Here is a 23026-nt window from a genome sequence, read left to right as displayed (position 1 = left end):
GAAAATAATAATGACCTGAGTAGATGGGGTGCTGCAAAATGAGCAAGCCTGAACACGGATGAGGAATGAAAGATGTGCATGGCCCTTCTGGGGAACCACGGGGGTCACACACCGACCACTGACCCCACAATCCCACTTCTAGAAACTGCTGCAAAAAGCCTACAGGGTCGACAGTGACAACTGGCTAACTGGAAAACGGACTTTGGTGCTCTACCATGAGGCCTGGTGGAGTGGATATGGCTGACCCAGACAGTGGGCTGAGTGTGGTCCCTGCACAGGTGCCGAGGAGCATGCTTCCTGAGCAGCGAGATGGCCACGCCAGCCCAAGGAAGAGGCAGGGACAAGGCCACAGAAGTTGTGACCTCTGTACGTATAAAGTTGCTCTCTCTTCTTTTTGCTTACCTGTATTTTCTAATTTTCCTACTTGTGTATTTTTTTTAACCTATCCTTACAAAAAAATTACTGCTTTAAAATTTAAATTATGTACATCATTCGTGTCAATATAACGAAGAACCTCCTAAAACCAACGCTCTGGGAAGCTGTCCCAATTTCGGCTCCTGCGACAGGGGAGACAGTAACAAGCAAACTAACATACACTGCTGCTTACTTCAGAGAGGAGAGGGATGGCATGGGCTCCTGAGCAGGGCCGTGTCATTAATTACAAAGCCGCTGTCACCCACAGTGACAACTGGCCAGACACATGTGACTGCTGAGGTCCCCACCAGAATCAGCAGCGCCGGGCCTCACCTGGGAGCATGGAAGGCCAATGGCACAATGCAGAGCAGCCAGCCCTGCTCACTCAGGCATGGGGCCGCTACCACACCTTGCACCAGTTCTGTTTGCATGTGGATACAGAAAGGCTGTGCATACCTCTCCTCCCTTGACCATGCTCAGATCTGCTCACTTTGCAGCATCCCAGAGATCAGGAGCAAGATAGCGGGGAGTGCCAGAGAAGTATGGCAGGTGGTGAGAGAAACAGGAAGTGCTCTCTGGGGGGGCCTTGTGGGAAGGTGGAGCAGCGAAAGGCTCATGCTGCCCTCTGGGGTGCCGCAGGAGCGAGGAGCTGAGAGAGGCCCGCCTGGCCAGGTCAAGGTGCTCAGCAGGGACCAAGTGCCACAGCCGCGCAGCCTGTGAGGCATCTGAAAAGCCCCAGCACAGCCCAGTAAGCTGCCAACTACCCACTGGAGAGATGACTCAAACGGTCCTGCCTCAGACAAACCGCGGTGGGATCAGAAGAGTGGCCACGACTCTCCTCCGGGGAGAAAACCCAGCAGCTGGAAGGCCTGGCTCTCAGCAGGCGCATTCGCTGCAGTAAAGCTCAACACACTGGCTGTACTATACCCACACTCCAGGAAAGGGGGTGCCTAGGAAGTGTCCAGGGAGTAGGAGACAGTCAGCAGATACAACCCAGCAGCACCCATGTTTCCTTACCAAAATGCATAAAATGCCACTGGGCATCAATTCAGCACACTGCTTTCACTTTCTGATTTCAGTGAGTGCAAAATCGATCAGGGCTCTCATGGAATATATGCATCTGTTTGGTCCCCAACTCCATTTTTCCCACAGGATGTTAAGTTTACCAAGCACAACTTCTGCCATGAAAGACAGGCACAAAGAACTAAACCAGGTGGCCAGGGGAGGGAAGGCTGTAAGCTGAAGACCCTCCACCTCAAGGTGGCACCCAAACCACAGGAAGAACATCCCAGAAGAAACAGCTTATGGAAGAAGAAACTTTGACTACAGTCAAAATGGCGGCCTGTTGGAATTATACTGGGGCAGCCAACAGATCTAGTACACGTGTCTACCAAAAGACATCCGCGGGAATGCTCACAGCAGCGTATGCATAGAAGCCAAACCCAAACACAGCCAACATGTCTGTCCTCAGACAGTGAAATCGTGGCAGTCACACAACAGACCACATAGAGTACATGCTGTGTGACATGACCTAGAGGAATGGCAACAATAAGCAAAGCTCTTCTCTGCTCATAAAAGGAAGAAGTGGGGGTCCCCTCAGGGGGTGGTAAGACAGCCCGCCTTCCGGAGCACTGCAAACGTTCTAGACCTTGGAATGTTTTCATATCTACAAAGGAACGGACCTGTGGAGCTCAGATGTGTGCACTTTGCTGCATGTATGCTTTACCTCAATCAGAAAATCTTCAAAACGATTCTGGAGGAAAGAACTGCTGGCAGGGAGGGGTGAGTGGCACAGCCTAGTGCTTCTCAATGTTCTACCTGGTGGGCTTGTCTTTAGAAGAAAAGACCTCTTGAGTCAGCCTTCCAGGCTTCAACCTTCAGAGCAAGAGCAAACCTGCTTGTCAGCATATCTGTCCTGTATAGAATGTTGGGCTTGGCCTGGTATGGAGCACCCTCCACACAGGACCTCACCACCCTGTAGCACACCTGGTCAGATCACAGTACTCATGGCACTCCTGGGGCTCCATCCTCTGTGCTGGCCTCAGAGAGCACCAGGCTCCCAAGGCTACAGCACTTCATCAGGGTCTGTCTCAAGACCAACCCATCCTGGGGCAGAGTGTTATCTGTGTGCAGAGGGCCGGGCCAGGGAACAGAATTGACGAGAAGGCAGCCTGGGCTCCATCCGGCAGAGTCCTTTCCAACAGCTCTGCAGCCCTGCAGAGAAGCAGGAGCCTCTGGAGGCAGTGAGCACCCTGTTCCAGAAGACCTCCAGCTGCAGGGCAAGGCTATCTGTCTGCAAGGTACAGAACAGGGTCTGGTCCAGGGCAGGCCAGCAGGGGATGGAATGAGATGAACAAGGGGAAGCCACTCAGAGAACATGCTCCTTGTCACTACCAAGTACTTGACAAATCTCAAGGAAGTGAGAGATACAAGACAGAATAAAGCAGGGATGCAGACACACCTCTGTTCCCATCACCCCCACCTCTCACAGCAGGCAGAAAGCCCTCAGGGCTAACTGGGACTTCATGTTTGTCCAAGCTACATCCCTCCCTCACTGTCCCCAAAACACAGACACATGGAAGATACCATCAAAGCTGGACTCACTTGTGTAATCACTGAGGGTGTACAGGATAGTGATGAGGTTGTCCAGGCAGGGCCAGTGGTCGGGGTTGCACCGCAGCCCTTCCTCAAAAGCATGGCGAGCCAGGGGGACACGGACGAGCCTCAGGGCCACGTGCCCAATTTTATACCAGAGGTTGACATCGGTGGAATCCAGCATCACTGCCTGTGAGAGCACATACCCAGGTAAGATCCCCCCCCGGGCGGGTGGCGTGGGGTGGGGAGGGCACAGTGCTGGCGCAGCCACTCACAATGCCCAGAGAAATGGCCCGAAGCAGCCTGGCTGTCTTATCACAGCCAGGCAGGGCCTCCTCATCTTTCCTAGAGTCAGACATGCTCCCCAGGCCCAGAGAAACGGCAATAGAAAGTTAGGTGGCCCTACTTATTTCATTCAGAACATTTTCTTGATATATTCTGTCAATATGAACATCTGTATTCCTCACACAATTGGTAGGAAAAGAAGTGGAAATGGTAGAATTAAAAAGAAATAAGGGGGTCTTGTGGGATTCTAGAAAGACGGTGTACTTTAGAGAAAGGCCTAGGTTCACAGCCTTGCTCAGGCATGTCTTGGTAGCATGATCCTGAGACTCAGCTTCTTCGTCCCTAAAATCACGCCAAAGACATCTTTCTTGGAGACTGCGTGAGGAACAGAGTATGCGTGGAAAGCCATTGCCATGGTGCCTGGCACCTGAGAAGTGCCCAGAGAGACAGTGGTCATAATAATCAAAACAATGGCAACACTTCCATGACTGGAATGTGTACTGGGCCAAGTGTCAGGCACTTTCACGTGTACTAACTTAGTTTTCACAACAGCTCTCTCGTTTATTATTCCCACTCTGTTAGCATAGACCTGGAGGCACAAACAGGTGAAACACCTAGCTCACAATCTCGAGTCCACTGAGAGACAGAATTCACGCACAGACCTCTGCATATAAGCCGTCCCACCCTCCTCTCCACCATCCCTCTGCGCATGCTGTGACCACACACCAGCCAGGTCCTCAGCAGTACCGCTTGCTGATATACAGCTACAAATTCTTCCTTTCAGCTGACAAAACCACACCTCATTCCCTCCAGCCAGAGCTTTCAAAGCCACCCCAGAGGCTTAGCACTGCTGAGTCTCACCTCCAGGTAGAACTCCATGGCAGTCTCCAGGTCCTCTCGCTGGGCCGCCAGCTGGGCCAGGTTTTTGTACGTGGAGTACTTCAGAATCAGCCCAGGGTGCTTCAATCCCTCTTTCTCATCTCCTGATGAGACTGCCTGTGAACAAAGCAGAGATAAGAGTGGAAGTGACACCAAGGCCCTGAAGCCTCCATGGATGGTCAGCAGCACACCTGGCCCTCAGGCCAGTCCAGTGCCACCTCCATTGGAAAGGTGCTGCCCTGGATACTTGAAGAGGACCATTCCAGCTTCAAGCTGGCTTTCCCCCAACCCTCTCTCAGGTATGTTCAAAAGTCCACAGCATGCTGACAGACTCCCTGAGCTCATGGGCTGTCACTCAAATGGCATCTGCCAAAATGTGCTGCCAACAGGATCAATAGGTGTCGGAAAACTGTGGGTTCCAATCCCGGGCTTCATGCTTTGCTATGAGGGTGGCTTTGAACCATCCGTACCTCGCTAAGCCTCAGTTTCCACATCTGTAAATGGGGACAACAATGCCTCCCACCCACTGGGCCGAGTGGTTGTGAAGGTTAAGTAATAACGACAGCTGGCACTTACTGAGCACTCACTATCTGCCAAGAACCGTTCCATATGCTTTACTTCATTACCTGCTCAAACCTCACAACAACCTAGTGAGGCAGACACTCTATTACAGATGGGGCAACTGAGGACAGAGACATAAAATAATGAGTTCAAGGTTAACCAACCAACAAGGCCACCTGGCCCCAGGGCCGGTGAACCACCTGCACGTGCATAGGCAGCTGCCGGTGCCTCACCTCCCGCAGGAGACGCGCCTCCAGAAGCTCATGGTAGGCTTTGGCTGACTCTTCAAACCTGTCATGTTTCTGCAGATCAAGGGCCTTGTGGTACAAGGCAAAAGCCTCTGCTTCCTGCAAACCAAGATAGGAGATGTGTTCACATGATACAAAGGTTTGTCATTTTTAAGCCAAAAACGTTTATCAGGGGAGCTGGAGTCACGGCCATGTTAAGTGTCAGCTCTACCCTCTGTAATGGAAAAATCATAATACTCCAACCTCCCACAAGCTCACTGCTGCATGAACTTAAGTGTGACCCTCATGAGCCCCACAAGGAGACACATGCCACACAGGCCCAGCTAAGTCTAAGTGACAAGAGACACAGGGCCCCAAGGCACAGAGTCATGGCACTGACAGGTAGGAGCCTGGTGGGCACATCCTGGCAGAAACCAGGAAGATGGCCACACCACACCAGACTGACCCAGAGAATGGAGTGTGTGTGGAAGGTTTCCACTGCTTTCTACCTACCTCTCCATCTACGTGAGATCACTGCCCTGGGGGCAAGAGCCCCCTCTGATGGGGAAGAGGCACTGGGCAGGTCAGGCACCACTGACACCCCCTGTAGATTGAGGACAGCTGACCAGCAGACTTCTGAGAGGGCTCTGGAGCTGTCCTGGTTTCTCCCTCAGGGGAGGAGGTATGGCTTATTCCAGGATAAGCAATGACAGGGAGCAAAGCCAGAACAGGTCATAGGGGGAGAGATGGACCGGTGAGAGGAAGGAAAGCTGAAATGAAAGAGATGCCAGCCCTCATGGTAGAGAAGAAAGACCAAGAATCTAAAGAGCTGGGGCTGGGCCTGGCTGCCCACTGCACATCAGTGAGGCCCCTGGCAAGGCAGCTCCCCTCAATGGCTTCATCACACTGAAATGAGGGCAAGGCACTTGGAACCTCAAAGCACAGCTACAGCTGATATTCTACTGTTCCCAGGTCTGCTAATTCCCAAGGCCTGCACAAAGAACAGGCTGCATCAGAGTGGCCCTAGCTGGGGGGGGAAGGCCCAGGGATGAACTGGCCGTCACATACCTTCACAGAATCAATGCCATTTCTCTTCGGTTGTGCCTATCCCCCAAGTGAAGCAGGTTAACTAACATGAGATGGAGAGATGGTCACCTTCCAAAATGGGATTTTCCCCTAAAATCCCAAGGAGACACACCAAATGCTTTTAAAATAAGGCTCCATCCTTCACTGAAGAATTCTACCAGAGAAGAATTGACACCAATCTTCTTGAAACTCTTCCAAAAAGTAGCAGAGGAAGGAATACTCCTCAACTCTTTCTATGAAGCCAGCATTACCTTGATACCAAAGACAGATAAAGGTACCAAGAAAAACAAGAGACCAGTATCCCTTATGAATACAGATGCAAAAATTCTCAACAAAATACTAGCAAACAGAATCCAACAGCACATTAAAAATATATATACATGTAGCAAGGTGTATATGGATTTTTGTGTGAGAGACTGACTTGATTTGTAAACTTTCACTTAAAGCACAATATAAATTATTTTTAAAAAAATTAAAAAGAAAAAAAAAATATATATATATATATACACGTCATGACCAAGTGGGATTTATCCCAGGAATGCAAGGATGATTCAGCATTAGAAATCAATCAGTATAATACACCACAATAAGAGAAAAAAGGAAACGAATCACATGATCGTATCAATTGATGCAGAAAAGGCATTCGATAAAATCCAACATCCTTTCTTGATAAAAATTCTCAACAAGATAGGAATAAAAAGGAAGTTAACCAATCTGATTAAGAGCATTCATGAAAAACCAACAGCCAACATTATACTCAATGGAGAAAGACTGAGAGCTTTTCCCTTAAAATTGGGAACAAGACAAGGGTGCCCACTCTCACCACTCTATTCAATATTGTATTGGAAGTCGTGGCCAGAGCAATAAGAAAAGAAAAAGAAATAAAAGGTACCAAATCCGAAAAGTAAAATTATCTCTATTCACGGGCAAAATAATCCTATATATAGAAAACCCCAAAAAATCCACAAGAAAAGTTTCTAGAGCTAAGAGAGGCATTTAGCAAAGGTGCAGGATACAAAGTCACATACAAAAATCAGTTGGTCATCAGACATGGAAGGGACTGGACAGTGGGTTGCAGAGAGATGCTGACGAAGAGTGAGCTACCTGTATCAGGTGGACACTTGGGACTGTGTTGGCATCTCCTGTGTGGAGGGGAGATGGGAGGGTGGAGAGGGTTGGAAACCGGCGAAGTTGTCACAAAGGGAGAGACTGGAAGGAGGGAGCGGGCTGACTCATTGGGGGGAGAGTGAGTGGGAGTGTGGAGTAAGGTGTATATAAGCTTATATGTGACAGACTGACTTGTTTTGTAAACTTTCACTTAAAGCACAATAAAAATTATTAAAAAAAGGGAAAAAAAATCAGTTGGGTTTCTGCACACCAGCAATGAGAAATGTGAAAGGAAAATTATGGAAACGAGTCCACTTACAATAACATCTCAAAGAATAAATACCTAGGAATGAATTTAACCAGCAATGTGAAACTTATACAATAAAAATTATAAAACTCTGCTGAAAGAGATTAAAGACCTAAATAAATTCTATTTTCATGGATTTGAAGACTTAATATTAAGATGTCAATACTACCCAAAAGGATCTATAAATTCAATGCAATCTCAATTGAAATTCTAACAGCCTTCTTTACACAAATGAAAAAAACCAACCCTCAATTCTGTATGGAAAAGTATGAGGCCCTGCAGCGTGATGGATCACTTTTGTGTGCCTTTTCTCACCATGGTCTTCTAACTCCCACCCAAATGATTGGGTGGGACTGTGCAAATAGGGTAATTGTGGCCCACCAAGGAGACTGGTCAGTTTTGTCATCCCGCTAGGCTTGAAATGAGCCACCATACAGGCGGGAAAGAGAGGATCCCCACCACCACCAAGGAAGAAGAGCCAGCATGTTTCTTTGGACCCGGGAGCCCAGCACTGAGAAGTTCCGAGAACCAGGAGAACGAGAGACAGAGAGCTGGCAGTAACCCTTAAGACAGCACGAAGCAGCAGCAGGAGACCATACGGTGGGTTTCCTGGCCCACAATGTGAGAAAGCTAAATGCCTTTGGTCCAAGGCTTACTTGATGGAAGAACTGTATCATGAGTGTACCTGAGCATGAATTGTAACCTGTTACTTCCCTAATAAGCCCCATAATCATGAGTACTGTCTGTGAGTTCTGTGTGAACATTGCAATGAATTACTGAACCCAGAAAAGAAGTAGAGAGTGCTGTGGGAGGGACAGTTGGTGTCAGAATCGGTAAAGACAGCGGAGAGAGGAGGCATGTCTGACCTCCACCTCATAGGAATCAGCCTTGAGCTGTTGATCTTGATTCTCCTTTCCCCTCATGATTAAAGAGGAGGTCAGATACCACCCCTATGCCATTTTTACAGGTCCCAAATAGCTAAAGCAATTCTGAACAAGAAGAACAAAATAGGAATATTTACACTCCCTCACTTCGAAACATTCTATACAGCTACAGTAATCAATACAGCCTGATACTGGTATAATAATAGACACAAAGACCAATGGAATAGAACTGAGAGTCTGGATATAAACCCATGCAGCTATGGTCAACTGACTTTTGCCAGGGGTGCTAAGACCGTTCGATGGGAAAGGAACAATCTCTTCAGTAAATGGCACTGGAAAATTGAATTACCACATGCAGAAGTACGAAGCAGGATCCGTGCCTCACGCCATATACAAAAAACAATTCAAACTGGTTTAAGGACTTAATTGTGAAAACTATACCATAAAATTCTTAGAAGAAAATATAGGAGAGTGGAAGTCAGGCCTAGCTTTCAATGATGAATTACCTGATATAATAACAAAATCACAAACGGCGAAAGACAAAACAGGTAAATGGGACCTCATAAAAATTAAAATACTTCTGTTTATCAAAGGGCTGTATCAAAACAGTGGGAAGATGACCTACAGGTTGGGAGAACATTTTGGGGGACCATATATCCAATAAGGGTCTACTATCCAAAATATATATAAAACTTCTATCACTTAACAAAAAGACAAACAATCCAATCAAAAATACACAAAGGACTTGGATAGGCATTTCACTAAGAATATCCAAATGGCCAACAAAGGCATGAAATGATGCTCAATGTCTTTAGCCATCAAAGAGATGCAAATCAAAACCATAATGAGATACCACCTCATTCCCACTAAGATGACTAAGATAAAATAAATGAAAAATAGCCAACGTTGGTGAGGATGTAGGGAAACTGGAACCCTTAGCCATTCCTGGTGGGAACGCAAAATGGTACAGCCATCGTGGAAAACACTATGGTGGTTCCTCAAAACACTAAAAACGGAACTGTCCTATGACTCCAGAATTCCAGTCCTAGGTCCATACCCAAAGGATCTGAAGTCAGCAACACAACCAGACATATGTACATCAGTGTTCACTACAGTACGATCCACAATAGCCAAAAGGTGGAAACAACCTAAATGCCCATCAATGGATTAATGGATAACCAAAATGTGGTACAACATACAGTGGAATACTACACAGCCATTAAGAGAAATGAATTCTGATACACGCAACAACATAGATGAACCTCAAAAACATTATGCTGAGTGAAATAAGTCAATAACAAAAGGACATTGTTTGATTTTACCTATGTGAATTGACACAAATAGGCAAATGTATAGAGACCAAAGTCTACTGGTGGTTATAAGGGGTGGGAGAAAGAGGGAAGCAGGAGCCATTGTTTGGGAAGTAGTAAATCTGTTGATAGTGAAGGGAAATCTGACATCACTGGGGGTGATGACTATACAACGTAACTAATGTAATTGATAGCACTAAGCTATATACCTGAAAGAAGGAGCCCTGGTGGCGCAGTGATTAAATGCTCAGTGATCTGGCAATCTGGTCCTGTAAAGGTTACAGTTCAGGAAATGCTATGGGGCAGTTCTACTCTGTCCTATAGGGTCATGATGAGTCTGAATTGACTTGACAGCCCCACACAACAACCTACACCTGAAAAATGTTGATATGGCAAAAGGTGCAATATATATATTTCTACAAAGAAAAAAAAGCCAGCTCTTGATACTGCCTATGTATAACCAGACACCTCACAAAATTTGTTTCCTAAGTTCAGAAGCTTAGGGTTGTGGTCTCATGGAACATTCCAGTCAACCAGCCTAATACTGATTTTGGTGCACTAGAAAAAAAAAAAAAAAAAGTTCTATCTCCTAGTTCGTTCTGTAGTACCCAGGGTCTTAGAAGCTTGTGGGTAGCCATCCCTACTCACTGGGAGCACCAAAGGAAGAAAGAGGGTCAGGAATTGGTGGAGGAAAATGGAAAGTGTGTCCAATAACCTCCATGAACAGCTGCCTCCTTTGACCTGAGGTCAGAAGACAGTGCCTGGTTACCAATACTGAACATTTAGGTTCTTCTATAGAATCCTGATCAAAAGGGGGAAAATGTGAAACAGAAACTCAAATTCCTATGGAATCCAGGCTTTTTGGTGCCATTGAGGTCAGATCACCCCCAAAACAATTACCCTGAGGAAATCTTTAAACCTTACTGAACTATCCCCTGAAGTCATCTTTGAAACAAATAATAGTTTACCCTAATTACAAAAGAATGCCCACGTTCAGCATTTGTGAAATGTGGGTAGTACTAGCCTTTGACCTAACTTCAGGGGGGATAATGAGAATCCGGATCAGTCCAAAGCTAATTCCTATGAGGCAGAAGTCAGACATACTTCCACTCTCCAACCTTTTTACCAGTTCTGACACCAGCCATTCCTTCCACAATATTCTCTACTTCTCTTGTGGGTTCGATAATCCGTTGTAATGGCCACACAAAACTCACAGACCACACTTACAGTTAAGTGGTTTATAAGGAATTAACAGGGTACAACTCAGCATCAGGATCAATTGGCTACAACTCAGGATCAAGATCAGGAAGCATGTAGGCAAAGTCTAGAGGGCCCCCTCAAGGAGAAGAGCACATCCCTCCCTTCTTCAGTGTAAGACAGCTCTCTCAGTCGTGCAAGCAAGCAGGCCCTTCTCTCTGCTGTGCACGCCCCCGCCTCAGCCACGCTGGCCTCCTCTCAGGCCCCTCAGGACAGACCTCCTCTCAGCCCCCTCAGGATAGGTTTCTTCTTAGCCTCCCTCAGGACAGGCCTCCTCTCGGGCCCCCTTAGGACAGGTCTCTCAGCCCTGTTGTCTGTCACCACCACTCTGCCGCAGAGCCCCTTTCAACCAGTCGCTGTTTTCAGTATTACAGTCCTTGACACATGTTACAGCTCTTTTAGAAGGTTCCTTGCCTCCTCTCTCTGCTTCTCTTTTCCTTCTTTCTTCTGCTGCTTCTTTTCTGTCTGCCAGCCTCTGCAGGGTTGGCTGCATATATAAGCAAACTCCTGGTCAATTTTAAGGCATGACTCTCCCACCAAGGCCACAAACTGACCAATCCCCTCTGGGTAGGCCACAGGCACTCCTTTTGCATTGTAGGCTATAGTCACTTCATTTGCACAGGTATATTGACCAATCCCTGTAAAGTGTGTAAAACAGACCAATCACAGGGAAGGCTGCAGCCGAGAGCCAGACAAAACCTACCAAATCGCAGATTGTTTACAGATTACCCAGGAAATGTCAATCAATCTGGCCAAAAGGAATGAACCCTGTGGCATAGAAAACTAGGGCAAAGGTAACTTCTCAGGGCTTAGGGGATAAATATCTCAAGTTGTTTTTTCCAAAGAATCAAGGCAAAAGGCTACATAAAGAAACTCATTTCACCACAGCATTACACTTTTTTAGAATTATCTATATGTGATCAAACTGACAGTAGCAACACAAAAGGATAGATGAGAAGCTTAAAGGGGCAGTGAGTCTGTGTTAATGATGGTGAAATAGCTTGGAAAAAGCCATGGAGGAAGGTACCACAACTTGAAGAATGTAACCATTGTCACTGAACTGTATATGTAAAAAGTGTTGAAGCGATATGTTTTGTTGTATATATTTTCACAAAAAAATAAAACAATAAATAAGACTCCACCTATGGAGATTAGAAGCAAGGTCTGCCCGCAGGTGAAAAGACCATGGATTACACACCTGAGCTTCCTTTGTCTGGGTTTTATGACTTTTAAAGCTTCCTTCATGATCGTCCTCAACTGTGGAGCTGGCATTTAAGGCTGCAATTCGAATCTAGAGATGGGGGGTTAGGAGAAAGAAACATTGCTTTTAGTTGAGGAGTCAGTCTTTTCAACAACCCCCAAATGAATAGAGCTTTCCTTCAGCATATAATATATTCTGCCTCGAAAAGCTATGGCCTTCTCAGAATCTGGGAAATGAACAAATGATCATCTAGGAAAAAAATAAGGACCAGCACATGTCTTTGGGGTCATGCCAGTCTGTTTAGGGAGCACGCCCTGGGTAGAGTACACTGCAAAAGGAATAGGGGCTAGGGACACCCGAGGAACGGCCTGACACAGCAAAAGACCAGGCATTAGAGTAAGAAATTCCAAAAAAAACATGTTAACTTTTGCCTTTCCAGCACCTGTGATAAGGCCTTGCAAGCCACGCCAATGAAAGGGTACCCACAGATGTCCCCACAGTCCTCCCAGCAGAAGGCTGCCCACAGTGAGGGCCTTCAGAGTCCACTCAGAAAAGTGCCCCTCACGCTGGGAGTGAAGTAATGTGAAGGAACTCTTATGCCAGCAAAACAGGCAGGTCTACATCCTTACCATGTTCAGAGAGACTCAGCACTGTTGCTTCACGTCACTTCCCATCACTGGCGGAGGCTGCACAGGGCGACGAACCTGCTAAAGAGGAAACAGGACAGAGAGAGGCCCATGAAAAGCCAGTTAAGTCACACTGCCCACAGGTCTCCCAGGCTCCACACACAGGCTGGTAAGACACCGCCTGGATGGCTATAGGGTCTGGCACACAAGGCCCCTCTGTCTGAGCATCTGCCCTACCAGGCACTGCACCAAGGCCTGAGGACACAGAAAAAAGGGAGACCCACGACTCACTACTTAGCAGAGGCAAGAGACCCATGAACAGCAGCTCTTTTTTCAAAAGCCAAATGAAATAAAGCAAGACCCACAGGCAACATCTAAGGATGGAAAAGAACAATTCTCTTGGAAGGGCTTAAAGAAGGTGAGAGAGTCAGCACGCCTGTGAAGTCTTAAGGAATGGAAACCATCAGAGTGGAGGGACAGTGAAGCAAAAGGCTGAGGGAGCATGGCCTCCCGCGGAAACGAGACATGATGCTGCCAACCTCAGAGTAGGGATGTGAGTGGAGGGCGAAAAGTGGTTTAGGGCCCATCACAGGCTCTAAGCCACAGCAGAAAATCCGAACTTCATTCTGTAGGTAACAGGGAGCCACAGTGGGTTTTCAGGAAAGCAAAAATTTTCAAAGTACGGTTTAGAAATATAATGGAAAAAATAATGATTAGAGGCTGGCAGACCAGTTTGAAGGCTGTAAGTGATGATGGGATTGACAAGGATGTGGAGAAACTGGAACTCTTATACAACTGCTAGTAGGTGCAGCCACCACTGTGGGACGTTTAGTGGTTCCTCAAGAGGTTAAAAATGCCATCAGCACACAACACAGCAATTCTACTCCTGCAGCAGTCCCACGCCTATTTAAATACTCAAGAGGGTTGAAAGCAGGGGCTCAGACAGACACACGGATGCCAGCGTTCACCGAAGCATTATTCTCGATAACCACGAGGTGGGAACAGCCCGAGTGCCCGTCAACAGATGAATGGATAACACAAAGTGAGGTCCGCCCACACAGGGGGTCTTACTCATCCATAAAGGTACATGCTGCAACGCAGATGAGTCCTGACAACATTATGCTGAGTGAAACAAGTCAGACACAAGTGAACAAATACTGTATGATCCCGCTTGCATGAAATACCTAGAATAGACAAACGTACAGAAACAGAAAGTAAATTAGAGGTTACAGGGGTTGGGGGTAGGAGGGAATGAGGAGCTATGACTTAATGGGTACACAGTTTTTGCTTGGGGTGATGAAAAGTTTTGGAATAGTGGTGATGGTTGCACAACACAGTGCGTGTAATTAATATCCCTGAATTACATCCTTAAAAAGGGTTAAAATGACAAATTTTATGCTATATTTTACCACAATAAAACATATATATATATAAAACTTTTTAAACCTGAAAATGCTATACTGACTGAATATAGCAAGAGATGATTCTTCCCAAATCTCCCCTTTATATCTCCAGCTCTGCATTTGAATCACTCCATCTCTGGGTCTGTTCCTCCCACTGGCCTGGAAGCTCCTCAAGGGCAGGGGCACTGCCTTATTTGTGTTTGTTCCCCCATGTGTGGCACAAAACAGGTGTTCAGTGAGGGCAGGAATGAAGGTGCAGGCAGCAGTATCCTGGCAGCTCAGCTCCTTTCATCAAGCCCTCCAGTGGGGAGAAGCTAGGTGCTCCCAGTGCAGGAGAGACTGCCCTCAGGTGGGGAGAAGCTAGGTGCTCCCAGTGCAGGAGAGACTGCCCTCAGGTGGGGAGAAGCTAGGTGCTCCCAGTGCAGGAGAGACTGTACCCCACTTTAGAGACAAGGAGGCTGAGGCTCTGCAACATCTTCCCAAGGATGGGATCCTCTGAGAACAGCAGCTTTCTAACGAAGGCGACTAAGTAAAGATACAGCAAGAACTGGAGAGATTGAAGGACAAATTTAACTCTCAGTCAGTCCTCCTCCGAGACCAACACCGCCACTCACAGGGTGCCCCGCACGGGGCAGGCCAGATGGAAGCCATGCAGAGGGGCCCTGCAGGGGGACAGCTCACTGAGGGCTTTGAGGATGCTGTGGGTGCTGCCGCTCTGGGTGACGAGGGGAATCTCTGTCTCAGTCCAAATGGGACTTCATCAAGGAGGATGTCTGAACCCCACCCCCTGGTGCTGCCCCCAGAACACATGCTCACCAACACCGTGTCCTCCACGAATGATAAAATCTCTCAGCAAACTAAGACTAGAAGAAGATATTCTGAGGCTCACAAACGGCATTTACAAGAAAGCTAACATCACACTTAACAGTGTAAAATTGAATGTTTTCCCCCTAAGATCAGGAACGAGCAAGGGTGACCATTCTCATCATACCTATTCAACAACGTATTAGAAGTCCTAGCCAGGTCAAGAAGGCAAGAAAAAGAAATAAGGGCAAAAAGATTGGAAAGAAAGAAATTCAACTGTCCATATTCACAGATGACGTAATTATCTACGTAGAAAATCTCAAGGACTCTACAAAATAAAATCCTGAAACTAAAAAATGAGTTTAGCAAGGTCGTAGAATAAAGGTCAGCATATAAAATAGTAGGCAGCCATCTAAGATACTCCACTCGTCTCACTGTCAGGAGCAAGGGAAAATGAAGAAAACCTAAAGACATAAGGGAAAGATTAGTCCAAAGGACTAATGGACCACAAGTACCACAGCCTCCACCAGACTGAGTCCAGCACACTAGATGGTGCCCGGCTACCACCACCAACTGCTCTGACAGGGGTCACAACAGAGGGTCCAGGACAGAGCTGGTGAAAAATGTAGAACAAAAGTCTAACTCACAAAAAAAGACCAGACTTACTGGCCTGACAGAGACTGGAGAAACCTCAAGAGTATGGCCCCCAGACACTCTTTTAGCTCAGTAATGAAGTCACTCCTGAGGTTCATCCTTCAGCCAAAGATTAGGCCCATAAAACAAAATGAGACGAAAAGAGCACACCGGCCCAGGGGCAAGGACTAGAAAGCTGGAGAGGGCAAGAAAGCTGGTAATAGGGAACCCGAGGTCAAGAAGGAAGAGTATTGACATGTCGTGGGGTTGGTAGCCAGCGTCACAAAACAATATGTGTACTGTTTAATGAGAAGCTAGTTTGTTCTGTAAACCTTCATCTAAAGTACAATAAGAAAAAAAAAAAGGCAATGGTATATTGCTGCTTTTGCTGTCAGCTGCCGTTGAGCTGGCCCCCAACTCATGTCTACCTAATCCACAACAGGATAGATAATAAACAACTGGAAATCAAAATTGAAAAAGAATATAATTTACAAAAGCTCGAAACATACTGAGGCATAAATCTAACAAAATATGTACAGAATATGTATTCTGAAATCTAAAAAACACTGATGAAAGAACCCAAGGCATAAATGGGAAGACAGACCACGTTCTCTCCAAATGACAAAGGAACTGGAATAGCTCAAACCATTCTGAAAATATGAACAAAGTTGAAGGAAACACACTCCCAATTTTAAGACTTATTCTGAAGCTGCAGTCATTAAGATAGTGTGGAGCTGGTGAAGCAATAAACCCATAACTCAATGAAACAGAATGAAGAGTCCATAAATGCACCCAAACAAATACAACCAATAGATTATTGAGAACAATGCAAAGACAATTAAATGAAGAATCTCCTTTTCAGTAAACAGTGTTGGAAAAATTGAACATCCAAAAAAACTTGACCTAAAAGTCACATCTAATACAAAAATTAACTCAAAATGGACTAATTCTATATGTAAAACTATAAAACTTTTAGGAGAAAATGTCTGAAACCTGAGGTTAGACAAGAAGTCCTTACAGATGATACAAAAAGCACAATTCATAAAAGAAAAAAACAGATAAAACAGATTCCAAAATTAAAAACTTTTGCTTTGTGAAAGACACTGTTACAAGAATGAAAAGAGCTACAGACTGGGAGAAAACAATTGCAAATCACATAACCGAAAAGGACACATATCCAGAATACATAAAGAACTCTCAAAACTCACCAGTAATCAAAGCACCAATTAAAAAAGGGCAAAAGACTTGAACAAGTACTTCAGCAAAGATGTACAGATGACAAATAAGCATGTGAAAAAGTATTTAATATCACTAGCAATTAAGGAAATGTACATTAAGACCATGATGAGATACAACTATGCAGTTATCAGAATAACCAAGTTATTTTAAAAACTGACAATGCCAAGTCCTGGTGAGGATACAGAGCAACTGAAACTCTGATTCATTGCTGGTTAAAAAAAAAAAAAAAACCAAACCCATTGCCATCGAGTTGATTCCGACTCATAGCGACCCTATACAACAGAGTAGAATTGCCTCATAAAGTTTCCAAGGACACCTGATGGATTCAAACTGCTGACCTTTTTGTTGGTAAGCATAGCATTTAACCACTACACCACCAGACTTTGCTCATTGCTGGTAGAGACGCAAAATGGCACCGCCATGCTTGAACAGTTTCTCAAAAGTTAAACATATACTTACCATGTAACACAGGATCTCACTCCAAGATATTTACCCTACAGAAATGTTCACACACAACCTGTATAACATGCATATAAATTTTAGAATCTCATGTGCTGGAATATCTGAATTATGTGACTTCAGATCTAAATTTAAAACTTTATTCTGAACTAAGATTTTCATTTCTACTCTTCTAAAAAAAAACAAACAACAACAAAAAAAAAACCATTCAACCTTTTGTCAAAGTTTTACTGCTTGGAAAAAAAAAAACAGAAGTCAGCATTCTAACCCAGAAAAAGAATTACTTGGTGCCTGATAATGTTTATGAAGCTGGCCCCAGAGAAGGTGCCTTACTGATAATGCTAAATGAAGTTAAAAAATGAAGTTAGAACCTGTAAATTACTTAATAACCAAGACAGGTATATATCAAGCCTTATCCTTATTCTGACTCCCAAATTAATTTTCACTCATTGGGATTTTTCCACAGCTATTTCTGTTAATTCTTTGTAAATTGGTAACTAGGCAGAAATTACATTAAAATAAGGGCAGAGGCTGCAGCTATAAAAGTCTTGACTGGTCTGTACAGAGATTTGAGCTTTAACTTATGTAAATAAACTTGCTATCTTAACTGCTTTCAGGGAACTCACCTGGCCCTACCTCACTCCTCCATAGATGGATGGGCAATGTTTACATTTCAAAAGACTTCAGATTTAGAGCTGATTTAATCTGCACTCTTTCCTAACTAATGGACTCCAATTAAGTTTGATTCAGTCTGCAATCAATCACTAAACGCCCACATCAAGAATGTTTCCACATCTCACTTCAGAAATATTGCCTTAGTCATACTGTACCAGGGATAAAAGATTTATGTTAGGCTAGAAATTGATGTTAAGAAAGTTTGTAGCTTAACCACCCCTTGTAAATTTCCCTTCTCCACACTTTCTTTGATGTGAAACCATTTGCTCTGCCTATTAAATACCCTGCTGTTTTCCCTGCAAGGCAGAACACACACTGCTGCCTATTTGGATGCCATGTTTTCTCCATTCCAAGGAATAAAATTATTCCTTCAATAAAATTTTTGCTTTAATTTTTATCAGAGCATTGGTCTAATGTTTACACCAACACAGCATAAATTTTTAGAGTGGTTCCATTCACAGCACCAAAAACTAGAAACACCCAACTGTTCTCAACAGGTGAACAAATAAACAAACTGTGATACAGCACACAATGGAATACTACTCAGCATCAACACTATTCATACAAAGAAATACTACTACCAATTAGAAGGAACAAACAATTGGTACCAGCAACAACACAGATGAATCTCAAAGCCACTGTGCTAAATGAAAGAAGCCAGACTCAAAAGGTTACATACTGGTTGGTTCCATTTACGTGACATTCTTGAAAAGACAAAACTATAGTGATACAACACTGGTTGCCAGGGGCTCAGGCAAAGTGGGGGGCGCCTACAAAGGGGGAGCATAAGGACTTTTTTTTTGGGTGATGTAATTGTTCTGCATCTTGATTGTGGTGATGGTTACACAGTAAATACATACATATGTTAAAACTCATAGAACTGACCATCCAAAAAAAGATCAATGTCATTATGTTAACTGTAATTTTAAATAATGTAAACTTATTGAATTAAATTTAATGAACATAAAAATAATTTAATAAAAATGGACTACTGGACCACAACTACCATAGCCTCCACCAGACTGAGTACAGCACACTAGATGGTGCCCGGCTACCAACACTAACTGCTCTGACAGGGGTCACAACAGAGGGTGCAGGGCTGAGCTGGAGAAAAACGTAGAACAAAATTCTAACTCACAAAAAAAGACCAGACTTACTGGCCTGACAGAGATTAAAGAAACCTAGAGAGTATGGCCCCCAGACACCCTTTTAGCTCAGTAATGAAATCACTCCTGAGGTTCATCCTTTAACCAAAGATTAGATAGGCCCATAAAACAAAACAAGACTAAAAGGGCACACCAGCCCAGGGCAAGGCCTAGAAGGCAGGAGGGAACAGCAAAGCTGGTAATGGGGAACACAAGGTCGAGAAGAGAGAGTGTTGACATGTCATGGGGTTGTTAACCAATGTCATAAAACAATATGTGTACTAACCGTTTAATGAGAAGCTAGTTTATTCTGTAAACCTTCATGTAGAATAATTTAAAAAATAATAATAATTTAATAAAAAAAAGTTTTTTAAGGGGCAGCAATCCAGCTATCAGACACAGTAGATTTAAGCGCAAAAGTATTAAATGTGACAAAGGCACAATTCACACTGATGATGTAAACAATTATGAACATGCACTAAATAACACAGTAGCCAGCATTAAGAAGAAAACACCACAGGAGAGGCAAGGACACGTAGTTAGAAACACTAAAAATAGGAGACTTTAATACACCATTCTTAGTAGAAGACAAATCAAGTGGACAAAAATAAGTAAGGAGGCAGAAGGTCTAAACAATATAACAAATAGATGAGATAGTACAGCTGGATATATATTAAAACTGTTGTTGTGTGCTGTCAGGTCAATTCCAATTCATAGTGAACTTTTAGGACAAAGTAGAACTGTCCCACAGGGTTTCCTAGGCTGTAATCTTTAGGCAGCATATCACCAGGTCTTTTCTCTTGCAGAGCGGCTGGTGGATCTGAACTGCTGACCTTTCAGTTAGCAGCCAAGTGCTTAACCACTTTGCAACCGGTGTTCCTTATGAAACTACCAGATGACCCAGCAATTCCACTCCTGTGGATATACTCAAGAGACTTGAAAGCAGGGACTCAAACAGATACACGTATACCAATGTTCACTGCTGCATTATTCACAATAGCCAAATGGTGAAAACAACCCACGAGTCTATCAGCAGATAAATGGATAAACAAAATATGATGCAATATTATTCAGTCATAAAGAGAAATGAAGTTCTGATAACATGCTTGCCATGCAGTTAATTACTTAATGTAGCCCTTCTAACCACAGTCTTTGTTACTCCCACCAAATGACTGGATGACGACTATGAAAATAAGAAGCTTGTGGCCCACCAAGGGGACTGGATGGCTTGCTAATAACGTAAATAAGGTGCATGGCACCCTTATGCGGGTGGGACTATGCAAATAAGGTGTAGGCAACTGTGGTATTTCTGTTAGAGCAGTAATAGATAACTAAGACAGCATTTGATACTGGGAGTGGGGTGCTGCTCTAACAGATACCTAAAATGTGGAAGTGCTTTTGAAACTGTGAATGGATAGAGGCCCAGCAGCAGCAGTGGACCAGAAGCAAAAGAGCCAGGAGACCAGTGCCACATAGCACTGAAGCCAACCCACAGAGCAAGAGAGTTGAGTGCCTGTATGCAGGAGGCTTCCTGGTAGAGTGGGGTGCCTCCAAGCACTTATCGGTGGAGCTACTGAGCTCTGGAACACTTGCCCCAGCAGGGCAGGTGGGGACGTGAGGTCCGAGGGGCCGAGAGGCCAACAAAACAGGAAGCAGAAGCTGAAGAAACAAGGAACACAGAAAGCTGAGCTGCCTCAGTCTCAAAAGGTATGGCCTTGACCTCTGGGGTTTCAAAGGGTAGAGACATGGCCTCTGGTGTCTCTAAAGTTGAAGTCGCCACGTAGATGAACTAAGAGAATGCTATGTCTAAAGTCAAGGGAGCAGAGTTGCCGTCCCAGTGAGCCTGGAAGGCAGAGCTGAAGCCAAGAGCCAAGGGGCCTCCACGCAGAACCTGGAGACTGCCGCCAATACCTAGAGTCTGGAGGGCAGGACTATTGTGTAAATGGTCTTAGAGAACAGAGGATGATTTTCAAAGCCTTGAGAGCTAATGTAATGTGTTCTGCTGACTTGCTTGGTACCTGTTATACCTTCTTTCCCTCCAATTTCTCCTATTTGTAATGGAAATATCTAGCTTGTGCCTGTTCTGCCATTGTAGTCCGGAAGCAGATAACTTGTATTCTAGATTTCACAGATGAAGAGGAATTTTTAGACTCTGGACTTAGAGTTGATTTAAGACTTTTGCTATGATATGATGGGGTGAATGTTTTACATGTGGAAGCATATGAATTTTGTGGGGCCAGAGGGTGGAAACCCTGGTGGCGTAGTGGTTAAGAGCTACAGCCACCAACCAAAAGCTTGGCAGTTCAAATTCACCAGGTACTCCTCGGAAACCCTGTAGGGCAATGCTACTTTGTCCTTTAGGGTTATTATGACTCAGCATCAACTTGATGGCAACGGGTTTGGTTTTTGTTTGTTTGAAGGGTGAAATGTCATAGACGGAGTTATGTCCCCCGAAAGTATCTATCAATCTGGCTAGGTCATCATTCCCAGTATTGTATGATTGTCTACCATTCTGTCATCTGATGTGATTTCCCTATGTGTTCTAAATCTATTACTATGATATAATGAGACAGATTAGTGGCAGTTATATTGATGAGATCTACAAGATTAAATACCATCTTAAGCTAATCTCTTTTGAGATATAAAAGAGAAAAGCAAGCAGAGATGGGGACCTCATACCACCAAGAAAGCAGTGCCACGAGCAGAGCGCATCCTATGGACCCGGGATTCCTATGCAGAGGAACTCCTAGACCAGAGGAAGCTTGATGACAAGGGCCTTCCTCCAGAGCCAACAAAGAAAGAAAGCCTTCCCTTGGAGCTGGCACCATGAATTCAGACTAATAGTCTTCTGGACTGTGACAGAATAAATTTCTCTTTGTTAAAGTCATCCACTTGAGGTATTTCTGTTATAGAAGTACTAAATGAGCAAGACAGGAACCTTAACAAGGTGATTGTCAGTTTTGCCATCCTGTTAGGCTTTAAAGAACAGTCAATCCCAGAGCCAAAGGAGACCTACTAACACCAAGAAAGAGCTAGGAGTTAAGTACATCCATTGGACCAAGGATCCCAGTGCTGAGATCTCCTAGACCTAGGAGACAGAGAGGGAGAAACCTGTAGCACGAGAGATGGCAAGAAGCAGCGGCAGAGAAATGGCAACAGCAGAGGCAGCTGAACAAGGAGACTGGCAGAAGACAGCAAGACAGGCTGCCTGACCCACACAGCAGGGCAGTTACAGTGGGTTTGCGGACCCACAGAGTGGTTGAGCCAAACGCCTTCAGGCAGGAGGCCTCCTGGCAGAGTATTAGAAAAAAACTTCGGTGAATTCCTCTTTAACCCTGATATAGAGAAAGCCCTTCTAGCTGTAATTTAAAATCCAGAGTCAGTAAAACAAAAATAATTATAAATTTTGCTATACAAAAAATAAAAAATTTTGCATGACAAAAAATACAAAGAAGTCAAAGGCAACTGACAAATACAACATATACCAAACACAAAGGGCTAATAACCCTAAAAGAAAAAAAAAACCCAGTGCCGTCCCTAATAATATATAAAACCAAAATACCAAATCCATTGCTGTCGAGTTGGCTCTGAGTCATAGCGACCCTGTAGGACAGAGTAGAAGTACTCCATAGGATTTCCAAGGCTGTAATCTTTATGGAAGCTGACTGCCACATCTTTCACCCATGGAGCGGCTGGTGGGCATGAACTGCCGTCCTTCTGGTTAGCAGCTGAGTGCTTAACCACTGTGCAACCTTAACAATATATAAAGAACACTTAAAAATGGATGGAAAGAACACCAGGAATCACAGCCCAGCCAAGTGACACACACATTTTTGGGGGAACATAATTCAATCCACGACAGAAGGCAAAGAAAGAAAAAAGAGCAGGGCCAAAATGGCAAAGTAGTCAGATGCTTCCAGTGAGCCCTC

General features: G+C 44.7%; 1 protein-coding gene across 7 annotated transcripts in view; it reads right to left on the bottom strand.

The window, feature by feature from the left end:
- Positions 1–23026, bottom strand: part of CABIN1 (calcineurin binding protein 1) — a 192771-nt gene that overhangs the window by 154616 nt on the left and 15129 nt on the right. For 4 of the 7 annotated variants that reach the window (XM_064272401.1, XM_064272406.1, XM_064272405.1 and 1 more), the window contains exons 2-6: positions 12743–12820; positions 12111–12203; positions 4968–5081; positions 4156–4290; positions 3019–3199 (exon numbers count right to left, since the gene is read on the bottom strand). In XM_064272401.1, coding sequence (XP_064128471.1) covers positions 3019–3199; positions 4156–4290; positions 4968–5081; positions 12111–12203; positions 12743–12745 — 526 coding nt within the window. In that variant the 5' untranslated portion in view covers positions 12746–12820. Of the gene's footprint in view, positions 1–3018; positions 3200–4155; positions 4291–4967; positions 5082–12110; positions 12204–12742; positions 12821–22659; positions 22850–23026 lie in introns of all 7 variants that reach the window. The other 3 variants (XM_023559195.2, XM_064272403.1, XM_064272402.1) reach the window with 3 other exon arrangements.

Source organism: Loxodonta africana, chromosome 19 (assembly GCF_030014295.1).
Source record: "Loxodonta africana isolate mLoxAfr1 chromosome 19, mLoxAfr1.hap2, whole genome shotgun sequence".
Lineage (NCBI taxonomy): Eukaryota > Metazoa > Chordata > Mammalia > Proboscidea > Elephantidae > Loxodonta > Loxodonta africana.
Note: the sequence above shows the minus strand (reverse complement) of the source record. Positions and strands in the feature narration are given on the sequence as shown.